Here is a 19,264-nt window from a genome sequence, read left to right on the forward strand (position 1 = left end):
TTTTCCCTGTCCCTGAAGAAACCTGTGGTCCATTTTTTAATGCTGGCCTGAGAAAGCAGCACTGTCCCACATTTGGGGGCCACCTCTCTGAAACTGAGGGACATCCTGACTCAACCCTCACCTGACAGGAGTGTGATTATCAGCTGTGGTTACCCTGACTGAACCCTCACCTGACAGGAGTGTGATTATCAGCTGTGCTTACAGTCAGGTACCAGTTGATGATAACTTGGCTTTATCAGCTCCCACCTTTGCCTTGGTGGGTCCAGAACTAAAACTACAGCAGAGTAAGGATTTTTTACAAACCCTGCTGCCTGAAACACCTCTCCTGTGTCCTGTTGCACTGCTCACTGTGTCCCCTGGTGTCCCCAGGCACGCCCAGTCCCTGGCAGCCCTGCAGGCCTACGCTCACTGGCTGGCCCAGTTTTACAGCGAGGTGCACCGGCAGAACCCCGAGCAGTTCATCTCCCTGGTGTCCACAGCACTGGAGGCCATCACCCCCCTCATCAGCTCCAAGGTACTGCCCCCCTGGGGCTGGGGGCTGCACTCTGCTCAGCTGGGGTGGGCTGGGAGCCGGGCTGTGTCCCAGAGCCATGGGAAGTGTCCTGACAGCGCTGCGGGTCAGGCTAATACAAGCATAAGCAACTTAAAGGCTTTTGAACTCAGTCTAATGATTCTGTGACTTGAAAGCAGGGAAGTGTCTCTTTCTGATTAAGGGGACTCAGCTATGCTCTGGTTGACAAATAAATGATAGAATTGTTTAGGAAAAGCTCTCTAAGATCAAGTCTAAACCATTTCTCCAGTACTGCCAGGGCCACCACTAAAAATGCCACATCCACAGAGCTGTTAAATCCCTCCAGGGATGGCGACTCCACACTGCCTTGAGCACCCTTTCCATGAAGAACTTTTCCCAAAATCCAATCTAAACCTTCCCTGGCACATTTCCTCTCATCCTGTCTCTGTTCCCTGGAATCAGAGCCTGCACCCCCCAGGTCTTGGGGGCTCAGTGAGCTGATCCTGGCTGTGTGTGCTGGTAGGACTGACCACTCTGTGTGTCTCAGGTGCAGGAGAAGCTGCTGCTGTCTGCGTGCCACCTGCTGGTGTCCCTGGCCACCACGGTGCGCCCGGTGTTCCTGATCAGCATCCCAGCCGTGCAGAAGGTGTTCAACAGGATCACTGACACCTCTGCCCAGCGCCTCCCCGACAAGGTCAGTTCACCCACAGCTGTCCCACGTGCAAATGAAGGTTCTGTCCTTGGGAAGATGTGCCTCAGGTGCTGAGAGATTGTCTTGGTTTGGAGACAGGTGTTTGCTAAGGAAGGCAGGAGCCTCCCCTGAAATGGAAAATGTAAACCCTCCCCCTCCAAATTGCTCTAAATTTTAAATTAAGGAGCTCTCAGGCAAAAAATATGGGAGCAGGGAATAGCAGTTCTTTACTAGGGAAGAAAATAAAAAGATAAACAATGCAGTAAACTAAAACAACATTGAGTCAGAACCCAACCTGACACCCTGTGGGTCAGGGTGTTGGTGGCAGTGCCACTGGAATTGTGGCTCAGCCCTCCTGCAGTGTCAGGGCTGGTTCTGCTGGAGCAGGGGGATCTGTAGAGAAGGATGTGTTCTTTCTCTGAAGATCCAGGGGAAGAAGAGGCAGCTGCTGTTCCTCTGGGGAATCCAGTGGAGAAGCTGTGCTGGTGTCTCAAAAACCTCTGGATTATATCTGGGTAGCAATGCTTGGCTCCTCCCTCTGGGCTCACATCTCCCAATGGGATGCTGTAGTTCTTATCAGCCATGCAGGGACATTCAGTAGCTGTTATCAGCAATGTCCCCTTCCCAGGGAGGAGTGATTGTGATCACTCAGAGAGAGATAAGGCAAACTGCCCACTTGACAAAGATAATCTGCCACACAGATGGTAACAGAATACATCTTGCCTTGCAATCTGGAGCACCGCTCCTCCCACCCCAAGCATTCAGTGGCTGTGCTTGCTGTCCCTCCCAGGCCCAGGTGCTGGTGTGCAGGGCTCTGTCCAACGTGCTGCTGCTGCCCTGGCCCAACCTGCCCGAGAGCGAGCAGCAGTGGGCCGTGCGCTCCACCAACCACGCCAGCCTCGTGTCCGCCCTCACCCGCGACTACCGGCAGCTCAAGGCCACGGCCAGCCTGCCCCAGAGGAAGGTGCAGCTGGAGGACAGTAAGTACCAGAGTCCTGCTCACTCCTGCTGCACTGGGGAGGCTCATTAAACTGATTTCACAGTGGTTATTTTGGCTGAGAAGTTGTTTCGCATACAGGGGGGTGGCGAAGGAGCAGGTTGGGTTTTATTTCTGTTCTTAGAGGCCTTTCTGCTCTGTACAGGGCACTCTCATCCCAGGTCACCTGTAAATTCTTCCATTAGAGTGCTGTGTTCCTGGGATCAGGGTTGGGATAAAAGTTGAAATAGTAAGGATTGCATTGGGAATACTGAACAGCCTCTTGTGTAGTGTTAGAAAACTGGCTGGAAGCAGCGTTAACAAAGATCGTGGTTGTAAAAAGCAAAGGGGGAAAATAAGAATTTCTTCCTTGGGAAGTACTGGAGAAGGTTTGTTTGTATAGGAGGAATGCAAGGAAACTCTTGGCAAGGGTGCAGGGAAACTTCTGTATGTATATGTATATATAACTGCTGCTTTGGGCCTGGTTTGCTGTGATTTGGTTTTCTTTTTATTGAGGATCACTTTAGAAATCATTCCGAAACCTGCAGTGTCACACATCATTTGTTTTAATTACTCTGTGTGTGAGCTTAATTTCTCTTCCTCTTACCTGTGAGCAGTTTTGGCACATGCAAGAAGCATCACCCCTCTTGTTTTGCAGCCAAAGTGATCATCCACCAGACACTGAGCGTTCTGGAAGACATTGTGGAAAGTGTCTCTGGAGAATCCACCAAGTCCCGGCAGATCTGTTATCAGTCGCTGCAAGAATCCGTGCAGGTCTCACTAGCCCTCTTCCCAGCTTTCATTCATCAGTCAGGTATAACCTCAGGCCAGGGGTCATGCTGTGAGTAGCTTTCTGAGCTCCTGGTGGCACCCAGAGCAGCAGCAGAGCTGTGGTGTGGCTGTGGAGTGTGTGGGGTTGCTGTGCCTGGGTGTGCTGGGAGAGCTGGGCTGAAGGGACATCCCTGCCAGCCAGGATCCAGGCAGGGTTGTCACAATTTCAAAGAGGAGCTGGTCCTGAGCACAAAAAAAAGCTTTAAAATACTCTGGCTGTACTTACCATTAAGAGGAATAGTTGTCAACAGATTGGGTCAAATTATGAGGAATTTGGGGGTTTCTTTCTCTGAGACTGTCACTTGGCAGGCTGCTGGCCAGCAGTTTGCATTTTGTGTCACATCTGGTGCTTCCTCCTGTTCCCCTTGGAGCTGGGTGGGATTTTCTCAGTGGTGGGGGTTGAGGGGAGACAAAAGCAGTGAAAGCAGAAGATCCAAGGCAGCAGCAAAGGTGCTGTGACTCCAGGGGGCTGTTGTCTTCAGAACAACCTCATCAATTGCAGTTTATTGCCTTATCAAAGGCTGTGTGATGAGAGAGGAGGTGAGCAGCTCCAGCTTGGTCATCCAGTGTTTATTGGGATGGCTGAAGGATCAGCTGGGTGCTGATCAGCTCACTGCACCACCACGTGCTCACTTCTGAGGATAGAAGGGTCTTCTCAGTTCCTGCCAAAAAAACAAGCTGGATTCTGTCTCCTCCACCCCAGCTCTGTGGGTGTTTTGGATTTCCTGGTGTTTCCTGTTAACCATGTATGAGCAGTGAGCACTGGAGATGGGCCTGGAGCTGCCCCTGGGCTTTGTGCCAGCACTCTGAGCACACTCAGGCCTTGCTGGCAGGATTTGGTTCTTCTGAGGGGCTGGGTGCTGCCTGTGCTGGTCATCCCTGGCAGGTTTTGGAAGGGGATGAACACTCCTGAAGCCCTGAAGGAACCAGCTGATGGTTTCAGTTTCTCAGACAACCCTGGTGGTAAATTCCCAAGAGTAAATGGGGTTCCCTGAACAGGAGAAGCAAACTTCAGACTTAAACATAAAAGACTTTTTGATGCACTTGGATGTTTTCTTAACATGTTCTTGTTGCTTTTCTCCTCTTTTAGATGTGACAGATGAGATGCTGAGCTTTTTCCTCACCCTGTTCCAAGGCCTGAGGGTGCAGATGGGAGTGCCTTTCACTGAGCAGATCATACAGACCTTCCTGAACATGTTCACCAGGTACTGCCCAGCCCTGGTCACTTCTTCCTTCCCCTCAGGAGGGTTTATCTGAGGAGCTGCTCAGCCAGCTGGTCCCTGTCCCTAAAGTGGGCTGTTTGCAGCCTTTGTGACTTTTGTCACATCCCAGGGCTGAATCTGAGGAAAACAATTCCAAGCCTGGAGAGACCCAGTGCCCATCAGTCACAGCTGCCATTGTGCAATGCCAGCTCTCCCACAGACTTGCTGGCTGTGTGGGGTGTTGAACTGGACTCTCACATCCCCTCTTAGCTCCTGCCCAAGGTCTGAGAGTGTCCCCTCACTCATCTTTTGCTGGGGAGGGGGAGTCTGTCAACCCTCAGTCAAACCTCCCTCCCTTCTGTGCCTCCATGTACTTGGCCTGTATTAAAGGAGCCTTTTAGAGGCATCACCAATTTTCCTGTAAAGCAGGTGAGCCTTTGGATCCCTGGGGATGTTCCTAATGGCTGTTTGTGTCGCAGGGAGCAGCTGGCAGAGAGCATCCTGCACGAGGGCAGCACGGGCTGCCGCGTGGTGGAGAAGTTCCTGAAGATCCTGCAGGTGGTGGTGCAGGAGCCAGGCCAGGTGTTCAAACCCTTCCTGCCCAGTGTGATCTCCCTGTGCATGGAGCAGGTCTATCCCATCATTGCAGAGGTATTCAGCTCCCAGGGCAGGGGAGGCATTGCTGGGGAGGTGTGAAAGTGTTCACAGGGGTCCCAGGGTGAGGGAAGAGACAAGAGAGACATGAATGTTGACTCCATGTTTCAGAAGGCTTGATTTATTATTTTATGATATATATTATATTAAAACTATACTAAACTAATAGAAGAAAGGATTTCATCAGAAGAATAGAAAAAGAAGAATGGTAACAAAGGTTTGTGTCTCAGACAGTCTGAGCCAGCTGACTGTGATTGGCCATTAATCAGAAACAACCACATGAGACCAATCCCAGATGCACCTGTTGCATTCCACAGCAGCAGATAATCATTGTTTACATTTTGTTCCTGAGGCTTCTCAGCTTCTCAGGAGAAAAAAATCCTAAGGAAAGGATTTTTCAGAAAGTACCATGATTACAGGGGATGGTGATGCCTTATTGAGCTGGAACAAAGCCTAGATAGAGTTAAGAAGAATAAAGTGGATTTTTATTGAAGTGCCTTCCAAGGCCACACCCTGGCAGTAGCAGAGCTCAGGTCCTGTGTGGGCATGGGAAGAGGTGGGAGCTGTCCTGGGACTGCTTTTAAACTACCTGGAAATCCAGGTCAGGATTTGGGGGTTTGTGCCACAGCCTTTGCGTGGTTGGAATGGAGTTACCACCCCTGATACTGGGAAATGGGAATGGGAGAGAGAGCACCCAGTGACAGTCAGGTGTGTCTGGGGGAGCAGCAGTTGGGACCCTCAGTGGCACTGGGAGTCTCCATCTCCATGGACCCATCCTCCACAGTCATGGCTCTGCCTGAGGGGCTCCAAGATGGAAACAAAAGAGCTTGGTCACAAGATCTCACATTTTTATAAGTTTTAGTCCATTTGCATACAGCAGCCAACTGTCCAGTTAACAGCTTCAAATGATGAGGTTTCATCCTCCTTGCTTGCCCACCCTCCTCTTTTCATGTTATTTATACTTTGGGCCTCAAGTTTGAAGAGATTGTCCTTGAGTCTCCAGCTGGAATAGGATTGTGTTGTCTTCACCACCCTGTGAAAAGATCCAAGTAACACTTAATATAAAGCTAAAAGCTGCACAGAAAAACAAAACAGAAAAACTTAAACCCCAAGGTATCAGTGGCAGCAGTGAAGTTTTGAATTTCCACGAGCTGCAAGCGTGGAGGGAAAACACCCTGGGGGGGAGCAGCCAGTGGGATTGGAAACAGAGTGGGTGGAGGATTTTGTCAGGGATTTCAAGAGAAGCTAAAATTAGGGAGGAGGTCAAAGCAGGAGGTAGAGCTCAGAGTCAGGGATGGGTTTTCAGCATGATCCTACAGCTGCTGAGGCTGCTGCTCCCTTGGAAGTGCTGTGATGGGTGGGTGGGAGCCAGGGGAGGGTGGGGTCCCAGAGAGGAGCCTGCCCTGAGCTCTGTCCCCTCTCCTGGCAGCGCTCATCCCCTGATGTGAAGGCAGAGCTGTTTGAGCTGCTCTTCCGGGTGCTGCACCACAACTGGAGGTACTTCTTCAAATCCAGCGTGCTGGCCAGCGTGCAGAGGGGAGTGGCAGAGGAGCAGATGGAGAATGAAGCCCAGTTCAGTGCCATCATGCAGGTAACTCACCTTTCCCAGCACTGCCCACAGCCTGTCCTGCAGGGCAGCACTAAACAGGGAATCACAGAATCATTAAGGATGGAAAAGCCCTCTGAGATTGACTCCAGTCATTCCCCCCAAGGCCACCACTAAACATGTCCCCAAGTGCCACATCCACATGGCTTTTAAATCCCTGCAGGGATGGGGACTCCAGCACTGCCCTGGGCAGCTGTGCCAGTGCCTGGCCACCTTTTCCATGAAGGAATTTTCCCAATATCCAACCTGAACCTCCCCTGGCACAGCCTAAGGCTGTTCCCCCTTGTCCTGTCCCCTCCTGTCAGGAGCTGTGCAGAGCCACAAGGTCCCCCCTGAGCCTCCTTTTCTCCAGGCTGAGCCCCTTCCCAGCTCCCTCAGCCCCTCCTGGTGCTCCAGTCCCTCCCCAGCTCTGTTCCCTTCCAGCCCCTCAATGTTTTTGTTTTTGTGAGAGTCCCACCTGGGCACATGTGGGTGATGGGTTTAGATGAGCCTGAGGGAGGTTTTGCCTCCCAGAACTGCTGAAAATGAAACTGCTGAGGAGTGACCCAGCTGCTGAGCTCACAAGGCACAGAGCCATGCAGGCATGAGGAAGGAATGATAATTTTTTTGCAAGCCTCATCCTGCAATAAAAATACATTACTGTCACTGACCCATTTAATTCTGAGTGTTGTGACTGGCACTGGGGAGAGCTGCCAGTGCTGGGAAGTTTTCCTGAGTGTCTTTTGTTTTCCATGGACTTAGTGAGTGCTGTACAACAAGCCTTGATGGGGGTCAGGGGGTAACACCTGACAGGCTTTACCCTGGGGAATAGAGAATCAAGGACTGGTTTGGGTTGGAAGGGACCTTAAAGCTCATCCCATCCCACCCCTGCCATGGCAGGGACACCTCCCACTGTCCCAGGCTGCTCCCAGCCCTGCCCAGCCTGGCCTTGGGCACTGCCAGGGATCCAGGGTGGGCACCCTGTGCCAGGGCCTGCCCACCCTCACAGGGAACAATTCCCAATATCCCATCCATCCCTGCCCTCTGGCAGTGGGAGCCATTCCCTGTGTCCTGTCCCTCCATCCTTTGTCCCCAGTCCCTCTGCAGCTCTCCTGGAGCCCCTTGAGAAAGTGTGTGCACAGAGCCAGCTCCAACCTTCTCAGGTTGGGATATTGGAATTTTTAAGAATAACAGGCTGTGTTCCATGTGTTCAGTCAGAGCTGGCCAGATGAGTTCCCCTGCAATTCCTAGATCACCTTAGACTGCAGGTGGGAGAACTTTGGGAGAGTTTCCCCCTGGTGGAGTGCCTGGAGAAACTGAGTCCCCTGTGGTGCACATGAGGAGAGGGAGCTCTTGCACTGACATAACCTGGGCCATGTTTCTCTCTGGCCTTTCCTTCTCCTGCCACCTTTTGGTGTCACTGCAGCCCAGGCTGGCTCCTGTGCAGGGCTGTCCAAGCATCTCTCTCACCTGTAGCAGTGTAACACTGCCAACCTCTCTTGAATGCCTCATTCTGGAAGATATTGATGTAATAATCTCAGTTCAGACTGAGGGTGACAATACCTCACTGCTTGTTTTGCTTCTTGGCTCTTGGTGCTCTGGTACAAAACTCCCATTTCATGCTCTGTAAGTGTTCCCACAGCCAGGGCTTTGTGTGGGGGATATTAATAGTTTGTATCCTGATTTCCACCTGAGATCTGAGGCCAGAACTAGCTCAGTCTTGATGGGATCTGGGTCATTTTTGTCCATTTGACAATAAATGGGTCATGTGGGAGAATAAACTCTTCCGCTCACAATGCCTTGAAGAGGAGCTGTTAAAATCCTGCTGCCTGTCTCTGTACAGAGCTGACCTCACCCACCTTCATCCCCTGTCCAGTGCTTTGGAGCTGTTCAGGGTGGAAAAGATGTTTGATCACACACTGTGCAGCCCTCAGCTCAGCTCCAGCAGGTTTTGTTCTGGGCTCTTCCCTGCACAGCCTCCCAGGACCTAAACCCTAAATCATCTCCAAATCCTAAATCAGGGCAGTGACACTGCTTGGGCTCCTGGCTGAGGCTGAGAGCCCCCCTGGGCTGTGTCCTGGTCTGTTCCCTGTGCTGTGGTGCCTCAGGTGACACCTTGAGGAGCAGCCCTGCCCTGGAAGGCTCAGCATCCCTGGCCCTCTCCAGTGCCAGCTTGGCCTGCCTGTTCCCAGTGGAGCCAGCTCTGCAGGGATATTTCCATGTTGCCACCAAAATGTCATAGACCTGCTGGCACAGGTGATCTGAACTGCCTGTCTCTTGTGATCTTGCTGCACTGAGGCTGCCAGGGGTTTGTCAGGGTGAAAATGCTGCTGTTTTTGCTGGCAGCTCTGATGTTTGTGGTGCTCTCCATGCCTTTCCTCCCTCTGTGCTTTGTTCCAGGCGTTTGGCCAGTCCTTCCTGCAGCCTGACATTCACCTGTTCAAACAGAACCTCTTCTACCTGGAGACACTGAACACCAAGCAGAAGCTGTACCACAAGGTGGGTCCTGCCTGGCCTCTGCTCTCTGGGCATGGAAGAGGTGGGAGCTGTCCTGGGACTGCTTTTAAACTTATTGGAAGTCCAGGTCAGGATTTGGGGGTTCAGTGCCATAACCTTTTTGTGTTTGGAATGGAGTTACCACCCCCCTGATACTGGGAATTGGGAATGGGAGGGATCCCAGCTCCAATCAGACAAAGGCTGGGTGTGTTCCCTGCTCTGGCAGTGAGGGAGAGCAGAGAGCACCTGTGGGAGCGTCGGGGGGTAGGACAGTGGGGACAGAGACAGAGATCTCTGCAGCCAGGTCAGGAACTTGGGGTTCATTGCAAAGGGCCTGGGGGCAGGGCCCTGCTGGGAGCTGCAGCCACAGCTCAGAGCAGGCTGAGAGAGGAGAGGGGGAGAGAGGGTGAGAGAGTGAGGTTCCCATTACAATGCAATAAATCTTCTTCTGTGTTGAATATTCTGATTCTCACTAACCAATCTAGTACGATATACAAATCCTACAGCATTTCCATACAGCCTATAAGAATCATTACATTACCATACTGTGTTACATTTTAAACCCTATAAACTCCTCTTTGGGCCCCTTCTGCCAAGCTGTAGGGTCTGCTCTGACCCTTGGGCCTGCCTGCAAGCAGAGGGTGTTGTTCCATCAAAAGGGGATCACCTTCAGCTGGCCACACCATTGTTTTCCAGTTGTTCAGTAACTGAGGGATCTCAAAGCTTGCTTTCATTTCAATCTCACTTATAGTTTCTATATTCCCAAAATCTTTTGCCAGGCAATCATATTTATAAGCCTTTCCTGTTTCATCTTCCCCAACAAGCACCCAGTGCCAGTGAGCTGTGTCTGGGGGAGCAGCAGTTGGCACCCTCAGTGGCACAGGGAGTGCCTGCAGCATCCCCAGCTGGGCAGCTGCAGGTGTCTGCTGTTGCCAGCTCACTGCCACTGGGAGTCTCCATCTCCATGGACCCAGGTCCTGTGACCTCCCATTAGCTGCTGCCATGGAGGACTAAATCTGGAATCCAGGGAATCTGCTCAGCCTGGGAAAGCAGAGCTTGCAGTTTCCCATCTGTGGTCACACCTGAAGGGCAGCCCTTTGTGTTCACAGCTGCCTGGCAGATTTCAGGCCTCTGGCCACATTGCCTGGCTCCCAAGAGTGCAGGGAAATCCTGGCTGGAATTGCAGTGGGACTTGATGCTACTGGCTTTGCCAATGCTTAAAACTTGGGTCAGAGCATGGAATTGTGGAATGGTTTGGGCTGGGTGGAACTGTAAAGATGATTTATATTTAACCCCCTGCCATGGCAGGGACACCTCCCACTGTCCCAGGCTGCTCCCAGCCCTGCCCAGCCTGGCCTTGGGCACTGCCAGGGATCCAGGGTGGGCACCCTGTGCCAGGGCCTGCCCACCCTCACAGGGAACAATTCCCAGTTCCCAATATCCCATCCATCCCTGCCCTCTGGCAGTGGGAGCCATTCCCTGTGTCCTGTCCCTCCATCCCTTGTCCCCAGTCCCTCTCCAGCTCTCCTGGAGCCCCTTCAGGCCCTGGCAGGGGCTCTGAGCTCTCCCTGAAGTCCCAAACCATGAGGTAAGTGTGGCCAAATTCAACATTAACTCTCAAGCTGACACTAATTGATCTTATTTTGGCCATTTTTGATCTGGCTTGGCTTAGAAAGTCGTCTCAGTGCTCACCAGAGTGTGCCGTGGCTGCTCTATCCTTGCTGGATTTGTCCTCCTGTGGCTGGAGTGAAGTCCCCTGACCTTGTGCCCCTCTCCCTGTGCAGAAGATCTTCAGGACCACGATGCTGTTCCAGTTTGTGAACGTGCTGCTGCAGGTGCTGGTGCACAAGAGCCACGACCTGCTGCAGGAGGAGATCGGCATCGCCACCTACAACATGGCCTCGGTGGACTTCGACGGCTTCTACTCCGCCTTCCTGCCCGAGTTCCTGGCCAGCTGTGACGGCGTGGACTCCAACCAGAAGAACGTGCTGGGGAGGAACTTCAAAATGGACAGGGTGAGGAGGGGCCTGCAGCTTTGTGCTGTTGCCAGGATGCATTGGAGACAATTTTCCAGGGAAAGAGAAGTGTCTCGGTTTGGAAAGACAGGTGTCTGCTAAGGAAGGCAGGAGCCTCCTCTGAAATGGAGAATGTAGACCCTCACCCTCCAAATTGCTGTAAATTTTAAATTAAGGGGCTCTCAGGCAACAAAAATTATGGGAGCAGGAAATAACAGTTCTTTAATAGGGGAAAGAAAATAAAAGGATAAAATAAACAATGCAGAACACTAGAACAACACTGACAGAGTCAGAACCCAACCTGACACCCTGTGGGTCAGGGTGTTGGTGGCAGTCCCATTGGAATTGTGGCTCAGCCCTCCTGCAGTGTCAGGGGTGGTTCTGCTGGAGCAGGGATCCTGTAGAGAAGGATGTGTTCTTCCTCTGAAGATCCAGTGGAAGAAGAGGCAGCTGCTGTTCCTCTGGGAAAGCCAGTGGAGAAGCTGTGCTGGTGTTCCAGGATCTCCAGATTATATCCAGTTGGGAATGCTTGGCTCCTCCCTCTGGGCTCACATCTCCCAGTGGGATGCTGTAGTTCTTATCAGCCATGCAGTGACATTCAGTAGCTGTTATCAGCAATGTCCCCTCCAGAGGGAGGAGTGAATGTGATCACTCAGAGAGAGAGATAAGGCAAAACTGCCCACTTGACAAAAGACAGCTGCCACACAGATGGTGATAGAAAACATCTTGCCTTGCTACCTGCCACAAGAAGTCCTTCCCCAGGGTCTGGGTATCAGCTCAGAGGTGGCATTTGGGGCTCTAAGGATGTGCAGGGTCCTGGTTGCTGGCAGCCAGAACATGCTGGCAATGTCTCCAGGCAATGCCTTTTGTTCCCAGCACTTCCATGCTCAGCAATCCCCAGCCAGGGGTTCCCAGTGCAGGTGGCAGAGCTGCCATTCCCCTTCAGGCTGCAGGGTGCTGTGGGAGTCAGGAAAGGTGATTCCTGGAGGAAAGTTTCACTGGACTAGGCTGATCTGTTTCCAAGTGGGACACTCAGGTCTGTGCCTAAATCTCGCTCCAGCTGCTGGCCAGATGTTTGAGGGTTACAGCAAGGACAGCAGAGTACCTGCACAGGCTCACAATCCCTGCAAACCCCTCGTGTGTGGGGAGGAAAGGTGTGGGATATCATGACAGAGCAGCAGGTTCTGCCTTCCATTACTGAGGGTTGTCCATTGAGTGCTCCCTGTCCTGAGGAAATTTGAGACTGAGGGTGAGGGTAGGAATGGAGCCATGGGGGAGTTGCTTGGCTCTGGAAGGTGACTGTTCTTCAGGAATATCAGCTCTTGTTAGGGAGTGTGTGACACCCAGGAGCCTTGGCAGGAGGGCAGCAAGGAATTAGTGCTGAATCTGGCCATGGAGCCAGGCTGGGAGAGCTGGGGGAGAGATGGATCCAGAGAGAGCTCAGGGCCCCTGCCAGGGCCTGAAGGGGCTCCAGGAGAGCTGGAGAGGGACTGGGGACAAGGCATGGAGGGACAGGACACAGGGAATGGCTCCCAGTGCCAGAGGGCAGGGATGGATGGGATATTGGGAATTGGGAACTGTTCCCTGTGAGGGTGGGCAGGCCCTGGCACAGGGTGCCCACCCTGGATCCCTGGCAGTGCCCAAGGCCAGGCTGGATGGAGTTTGGAGAACCCTGGGACAGTGGGAGGTGTCCATGCCATGGCAGGGGTGGCACTGGATGGGATTTAGCGCCCTTCCCAACCCAGAGCATTCCATGATCCCATGCCCATTCCTGTGGGGCCTCGCTGCACAAGCTGAGATGGAGCAGAGCTGGATCCCTGCAGTCAGCTCTGAAACCACCTCTGCCCCAGAGCCTGGAGTTCCTGGGCACAGACTGAGTCAGGGTGGGTCTGTTCACCTGTGAACACCCACTGGCCGCCTGCCCCTCTGCTGTGAGTCCGTTCCCAGCAGTTTTTGTTGTCTCCCTTGCAGGACCTGCCCTCGTTCACACAGAACGTGCACAGGCTGGTGAACGACCTGCGCTATTACAGACTGTGCAACGACAGCCTGCCCCCGGGCACTGTGAAGTTATAGTGACTGCCCTGGAGTGAGTGCCGCCCCCGGGCCCGGCCCCGGCCCCGCTCTGCCCCGGGCCGGCGCTGCCTTCACCGCTCCACCGCTTCCTTTGAGTTCTCCTGCCCAGCCCGAGGCCGCAGCTGGAGCCGCAGGATGTGTCTTAATGCCCACCCCGGGGCATCCCGGCTGGCGGGAAATCCCTCTCCCTCCCGGGGCGTTCCCTCTGCTCCCGTAGCACTTTGTTGCATCTGGAGGTGTCTGGAGAGATCATGTCCGTATGAAACGCGAGGCAGAAGCGCCAAAGACCACTTCAGACATTCGTACCTTCGTGTCATTCCACCTTCCTGCCCCGCCCAGCTCTCGGAGGAGGAGTCTCCTGACGTTGGGACTGGTTTGGCACTTCTGTCACTCCCTTTGTTTTTAAATTGCCTTGAAAACCTCCCCGATGTTGGCGGGGATTTAGAGACTTTTTTTGGGTTTTTTTTTAAACGTAAACGTTTTCTCATCATTCCATTGTGATACTAAAACAACATGCTTAATGGGAATAAAGTGCTTACTTCGTTGTTTTAAATAACTTGGGGCTGGGTTCGTTTCCCTGTAGGTCATTTTGTATAAATGAACAGGCAGTGATCCACAGCTTTTCCCAGGATCGGGAATGAGGAGCAGCCAGCAAGGATCCCAACAATTCCAGCAGCTCCTGGAAGGTGCAGATCAGTGGCGGCCTCTTCTGCTGTCTCCTCATTGTTCTCCTCCTGTGTTGTGGTGATCCATTCACCCCCTCCAGCACACGTGTCTGAATCGATCATGAAGTGCCTGCAGGAAGAAAAGGAAGAAATCCCTCATTCCCAGGGAGCCTGGAGCTGAACTTCACCCTCTGCCCAGTGACACAGTGGTGGCATTTGGTACAATCCCAGACACCAGTCAGGCAGGAGCAGATTGTATGGGGCTTGTGGATGTCTGATCATTCAGCTGAAAATTACTTCTTTTCCCTGAGAAGAATTTCTTTTCTCTGGTCAGGAAGCCCTATTATATCAGTCCTAATTTTTATATTTAATAGATTAAATTGGAGAGGCATGGAGTGACAGGACAAGGGGAAATGGCCTTAGGCTGAATGAGGGCTGGGTTAGATGGGATACTAGGGAGGCCCTGGCACAGGGTGCCCAGAGCAGCTGGGGCTGCCCCTGGATCCCTGGCAGTGCCCAAGGCCAGGCTGGGCAGGGCTGGGAGCAGCCTGGGACGGTGGGAGCTGTCCCTGCCAGGGCTGGGGTGGCACTGGATGAGCTTTGGGGTCCCTTCCAACCCAAACCATTCCATGATTCTGTATATAATATATAATATATAATATATAATATATAATATATAATATATAATATATAATATATAACCATAGGGAATAATTCTTAATTCCCTATGGTTAAGTGGGCAGCTGCAGGGACAGGAGCAGCCCCAGGCCCTGGGAAGGGAGCATTCCTGGGATGTTCCCCTGGGACTGTTTGGAGATTTGGCTGTGCTGTGGCTGCACCTGCACAGCTGGGAGGTGCCAGGGGTGAGCTGCAGTGTGGCAGCACTTTTCCATGGTTCCTGTGATTCAGTTTTGTGGACAAGCCCCTTCCCTGTGCCCGTTTGTCATGGGGGATGATGGGTGCTCCTTGGATGATCTGTGCCATCCCTGCATCCAGGCTCTGAGCTGGCACCAGCTGGATCTCTGTGCTCCTTGCCCTGGAGCAGAGTCCAGGTGCCCAGGATGTGCCTCACCTGCTCCAGGCCATGCAGGTGAGGGCAGAGCTGCCTCCAGAGGGGTGAGAGCAGCAGGGAGGAAGGGGGTGATGGTCTGTGCCATCCTGACTCCCTGCCAGCCACACCTGGAGCAGCACAGAGTGCCCCTGTCTCCACATGAGGCTCCTGCTGGTGACGCTGCAGGAGCCCCCAGTGCAGGGTCCAGCCCTGGCCCTGCTCCTGAGCCCCTCCTGGGCACCCCAGCAGCTCTGCCCTGCCCTGGGGGGCACTGGGGGGCACGGGGAGCTGGCAGCCTCCTCTGCCACCACTTCCCTTTGGGCCTGAAGGGATTCCATCCCAGCACAGCTCCCCAGGCTCAAGCCCAGGCTCCAGTGTGCCACCCCTTGTTCTAAAACCTCTTTCCCCTTTGCCACCCTTCTGTCCCGTTCCCCCTGGCCTGGCAGAGGGGCCTTTCCCACCTCCAGCCCCTTGTTTGGGGCTCTTTTCCACAGCCCGTTGAATCCATTTGCCCGTGGGAAGGCACTGGGGTGTTTTTGTCACAGTGCTGAGCACAGCAGGTCCCCAGAGCCCCCCAGGCTGTGGCAGGGGCTCTGTCCCCCCATCCCTGTGCCTTGGGAAGGCAGGGTGGGAACAGGGACACTGGGATGGAGTCCAGCCCTTGGATTGTTGTTTCTTCAGGACACTCCTCAGTCCTTCAGATGAGCACAGATTTGGGAAGCAGGCTCCAAGCAGCCAGGCTGCTCTCCCATGAGGCGTCTGAGTGCAGGGAAGCCCAGCACAGAGTGATTTCCCAAACTGGGGCTGGAATGGGCCTTGGAGAAGTGATCCCAGGGCTCCCACCTGGCAGGGCCTTGCAGCCCTCCCCCAGCACCCCCTGTGCCCAGGGCAGGTGTGTGCCCGCTGGGGGACACTGCCCCGGCTGCCCTTGTGCCCCAGCTCAGCCTGGCATGGGCTGACCCGGCCTCTCCCTGCTGCTGAATGGAGGGCAAAGCATGACCCAGGTTTGGGTCCAGGCAGGGTCTGGCTCCCCTCGGGGTGGCCGTGGGCTGTGCTCCCACCCTGGCCGGGCTTGGGGCTTCCAAGCCGGGATGTTCCGTGCCAGGATGCTCCGTGCTGGAATGCTCTGCATGGGGAGGATGCTCCGGCCCGGGATGTCCCGAGCAGGCGCGCCGGCCTTTAAGGGGAGGGACGGAATCCTGACCCGTCCCCGGCCCTTAAAGCCTCCGCAGAGCGACCGAGCCCGGCCGGGACCCGCCGGGGCCGCCATGGGCTCCCTGGGGCGCTGCCTGGCCCGGAGCCTCCCGCGGGGACAGCCCGGCCTGAGCCCCGCCGCGCCCCGCTGCTACGGCTCCGGTGAGACACGGCCCGACCTGTCCTGCCCCTGGGGACCCTGTGCCCACCCTTGTACTGCCCCTGCGGACCCTGTGCCCACCCTTGTCCTGCCCCCGGGGACCCTGTCCCCACCCTCATCCTGCCCCCGGGGACCCTGTCTCCACCCCTGCTCCAGTGTCCCCGGTCCCCATCCCTGGGGGTCTTCAGCCCTCCCTGTCCTGCTCCTGGGGACATTTTCCTCATCCCTGTCCTGCTCCTGGGGACCTTTTCCTCATCCCCATCCTGTCCCCGGTCCCCTGCTTGTGCCGCCCCTCAGAGCTCCCGTTCCCACGCTGTCCCCTCGGTGTCCCGGCCCCTCGCAGTGTCCCCGGTCCCTCCAGGGTGGCGGCTCACGGGCTCCTGTCACCCCTTCGTGGGACAAGTCAGTGCCAGGCCCTGCTGTCCCCAGCCCCGTGTGCCGCCATGGGACAGAGCCTGGAGCTGGTCCCAAGGGGTTCAGTGTCCCCAGGGCGGTGCTGGGGGACCCCGGTGCGGGGGACAGGGACAGGGCAGGGCCCTGGCAGAGCCGAGCCGTGCCCAGCAGTGCCCGGGGGAGCTCACGGGCTCGGTTTGTCCGGCTCTGTCCCCGCCAGCACCGGGGCCACCCGGCCCCGCAGCCCGAGACGGGTCCCCGAAGGGATTGGGAATGAAATGTCCCCTCCCTTCCTCCTCCGTCCCTGTCCCTTCCCCTCCTTCCTGTCCCCTCTGTCCCTCCAGCGGACGGGATGCGCTGTCCCCTGGGGCTGCGGCAGGGCCAGCGGCGGCGTGAGACCCTGCTGTCCCTCGGGTGACAGCGGCACCGGACCCTGCCGTCCCACGGGTGACAGCGGGACCGAAGCCTGCATTCCCACGGGTGACAGCGGCACCGGACCCTGCCGTCCCTCGGTCACTGATTTTCCCCTCCAGCAGCGAAGCGCTGTGACCGGGCGGGGGGAAGGCCCCGCAGCCAGGCAGGGGACAGTCCCCGACACGGGGACAAGGCACAGACATGGCTGGCTTAAAGGCTGTTTTCTGGCCATGGACATGTCCCCAACACCTGTCAGGGCTTTGTGACACGTCCCCTGGGACCCCAGCAGCCTGAGAGGCACAGCTTGGCCAGGGGACACGCCCTGGGATGGGGATAGCGATGGGGACAGCGATGGGGACGAGGATGGGGACAGCGCTGGGGCGGGTTCCCATCGGCACCTCGGGGCCGAGTACAGCCCGTAGTGCGGCGGGGCGAGCTCGGGGCCCTGCTGCCGCCGTGCCGGTGTCCCGCGGTGGTGACAGTGGTGGTGACAGTGACCCGCGCAGCCCCCGCGGCGCTGCAGGAGAGGACGCTGCTGCTGGCCAAGCCGGACGCGGTGCAGCGGCGCCTGCTCGGGGACATCATCCAGCGCTTCGAGCGCCGCGGCTTCAAGCTGGTGGCCATGAAGCTGCTCCAGGTAGCCGGGGACACCGCTCCGGGAGCGGGGGTGGCGGGGACACCGCCCGGGTGTCACTGTCACCGCCGCTGCCCCAGGCCGACCGGAGGCTCGTGGAGCAGCACTACGAGCAGCTGCGGCTGAAGCCCTTCTACCCCGCGCTCGTCGCCTACATGACCTCGGGGCCGGTGGTGGCCATGGTGAGGGGACAGCCCGGGGGTCCCGGGGGCACGGGGGACTCGTCCCTGTCCCTGTCCCTGTACCCTGTCCCTGTCCCGCAGGTGTGGGAGGGCTACAACGTGGTGCGGTGCACTCGGGCCATGGTTGGGGACAGCAGCGCCGTGGGGACAATCCGCGGGGACCTCAGCGTGCACATCACCAGGTAGGGCCGCGGGGGCGGGAGCCCGGGGCCGTGGCACTGTCCCCATCCCTGTCCCCTCGCAGGAACGTGGTCCATGCCAGCGACTCCACAGAGACGGCCCAGAGGGAGATCGGCTTCTGGTTCCGGCGGGACGAGCTGGTGGCCTGGGACAGCAGCGACAGGGACAACATCTACGGGCTCTAGGGCCCCGGCCGGGGCACCCCAAACCCCAATAAACCCCCGTGGCCCCAGCTCTGGCTCCGGTCTCCTTCCTCGGATGGCACCAGGAAGCTCTGGGAGGCACCGGGATGTCACCAGAGGGCACTGGGGTGGTACTGGGAAGCTCTGGGATGTCACTGGTACATGTGTGGGAGGTACTGGTTGGTACTGGAAGCTCTAGGAGGAACTGGAATGTCCCCAGAGGGCCCTGGGGCTGTACTGGGAAGCTCTGGGACGTACTGGTACATCCATGGAAGGTACTGGTTGGTACTGGAAGCTTTGTGAGGCACTGGGATGTCCCTGGGAGACTCTGAGAAGTTCGGGGTGTCCATGGATTGTTCTTGGGGGGCACAGGATCGGTACTGGGGAGCTCTGTGGGAAACTGGGATAGTGCTAGGAAGCTCTGGGATGAACTGGGATGGCTCTGGGAGCACTCAGGCTGTACTGGGAGGCCCTGTGAAGAACTGGGCTGTGCAGGCGACGGGAAGAGACCGGGTTGGGGTCTGAGCTGTAAAACTGGGGGCTCCCTGCGACACTGGGAACCACTGGGACACCGCTAGGTGGCACTGGGACACAACTGGGTACCTCTAGGACGCCTCTGGGTGGCACCGGGACACCGCTGAGAGGTGCTGGGATGCCACTGTGAAGAACTGAGACACGCTGGGTGGCACCGGGGGCCACTGAGACACTTGGGAAAGCTCTGGGACGGCACTGGGACACTGGAACAATGGATATCACTGGGAGCACTGGGACAGCTCCAGGACAGCACTGGGAGCACTGGGACACCGCTGGCACGGTGGATATCACTGGGAGCACAGGGATCAGAGGGCCAGCTCTGGGATAAGTCTGTGATATCTCTGGAAGCACTAGGATATCTCTGGGACCTCTCACTGGGATATCTCTGGGATCTCACTGGGATATGTCTGGGATATCCCACTGGGATCTCACCGGGATATCTCACTGGAATATCTCACTGGAATATCTCTGGGATATCCCACTGGGATCTCACCGGGATATCTCACTGGAATATCTCACTGGAATATCTCTGGGATATCTCACTGGGATATCACTGGAATATCTCACTGGGATCTCACCGGGAGCCCTGGGGCGGTCCCGCTCTCCTCACGCTGCAGTTCCCGCCGTGGCCGCTCGGTGTC

The 19,264-nt window shown here is 55.9% G+C and overlaps 2 protein-coding genes across 6 annotated transcripts in view; both read left to right on the top strand.

The window, feature by feature from the left end:
• Window positions 1-13,590, top strand: part of XPO6 (exportin 6) — a 64,267-nt gene extending 50,677 nt beyond the window's left edge. For both annotated transcript variants that reach the window (XM_074553211.1, XM_074553212.1), the window contains exons 15-24: window positions 370-514; window positions 1,059-1,205; window positions 1,993-2,182; window positions 2,837-2,992; window positions 4,100-4,214; window positions 4,691-4,862; window positions 6,295-6,456; window positions 8,851-8,949; window positions 10,731-10,961; window positions 12,933-13,590. In XM_074553211.1, coding sequence (XP_074409312.1) covers window positions 370-514; window positions 1,059-1,205; window positions 1,993-2,182; window positions 2,837-2,992; window positions 4,100-4,214; window positions 4,691-4,862; window positions 6,295-6,456; window positions 8,851-8,949; window positions 10,731-10,961; window positions 12,933-13,034 — 1,519 coding nt within the window. In that variant the 3' untranslated portion in view covers window positions 13,035-13,590. The remainder of the gene's footprint in view (window positions 1-369; window positions 515-1,058; window positions 1,206-1,992; window positions 2,183-2,836; window positions 2,993-4,099; window positions 4,215-4,690; window positions 4,863-6,294; window positions 6,457-8,850; window positions 8,950-10,730; window positions 10,962-12,932) is intronic.
• A 1,521-nt stretch (window positions 13,591-15,111) lies between these two features.
• Window positions 15,112-18,968, top strand: LOC141730993 (nucleoside diphosphate kinase, mitochondrial-like). 4 transcript variants are annotated; one of them, XM_074552606.1, is made up of 5 exons: window positions 15,112-16,106; window positions 17,406-17,548; window positions 17,626-17,727; window positions 17,809-17,909; window positions 17,972-18,968. In XM_074552606.1, the coding sequence occupies exons 1-5, from the start codon at window positions 15,746-15,748 to the stop codon at window positions 18,090-18,092; spliced, it is 828 nt and encodes a 275-aa protein (XP_074408707.1). In that variant the 5' UTR covers window positions 15,112-15,745; the 3' UTR covers window positions 18,093-18,968. The 4 variants fall into 4 exon arrangements, with proteins under 4 accessions (XP_074408707.1, XP_074408709.1, XP_074408708.1 ...); XM_074552608.1 differs by having other exon boundaries at window positions 17,418-17,548; XM_074552607.1 differs by having other exon boundaries at window positions 17,418-17,548; window positions 18,001-18,968.
• The last annotated feature ends 296 nt before the right edge of the window (window positions 18,969-19,264 follow it).

The sequence above is a fragment of the Zonotrichia albicollis genome, chromosome 16 (assembly GCF_047830755.1).
Source record: "Zonotrichia albicollis isolate bZonAlb1 chromosome 16, bZonAlb1.hap1, whole genome shotgun sequence".
In the NCBI taxonomy this organism is placed as follows: Eukaryota; Metazoa; Chordata; class Aves; order Passeriformes; family Passerellidae; genus Zonotrichia; species Zonotrichia albicollis.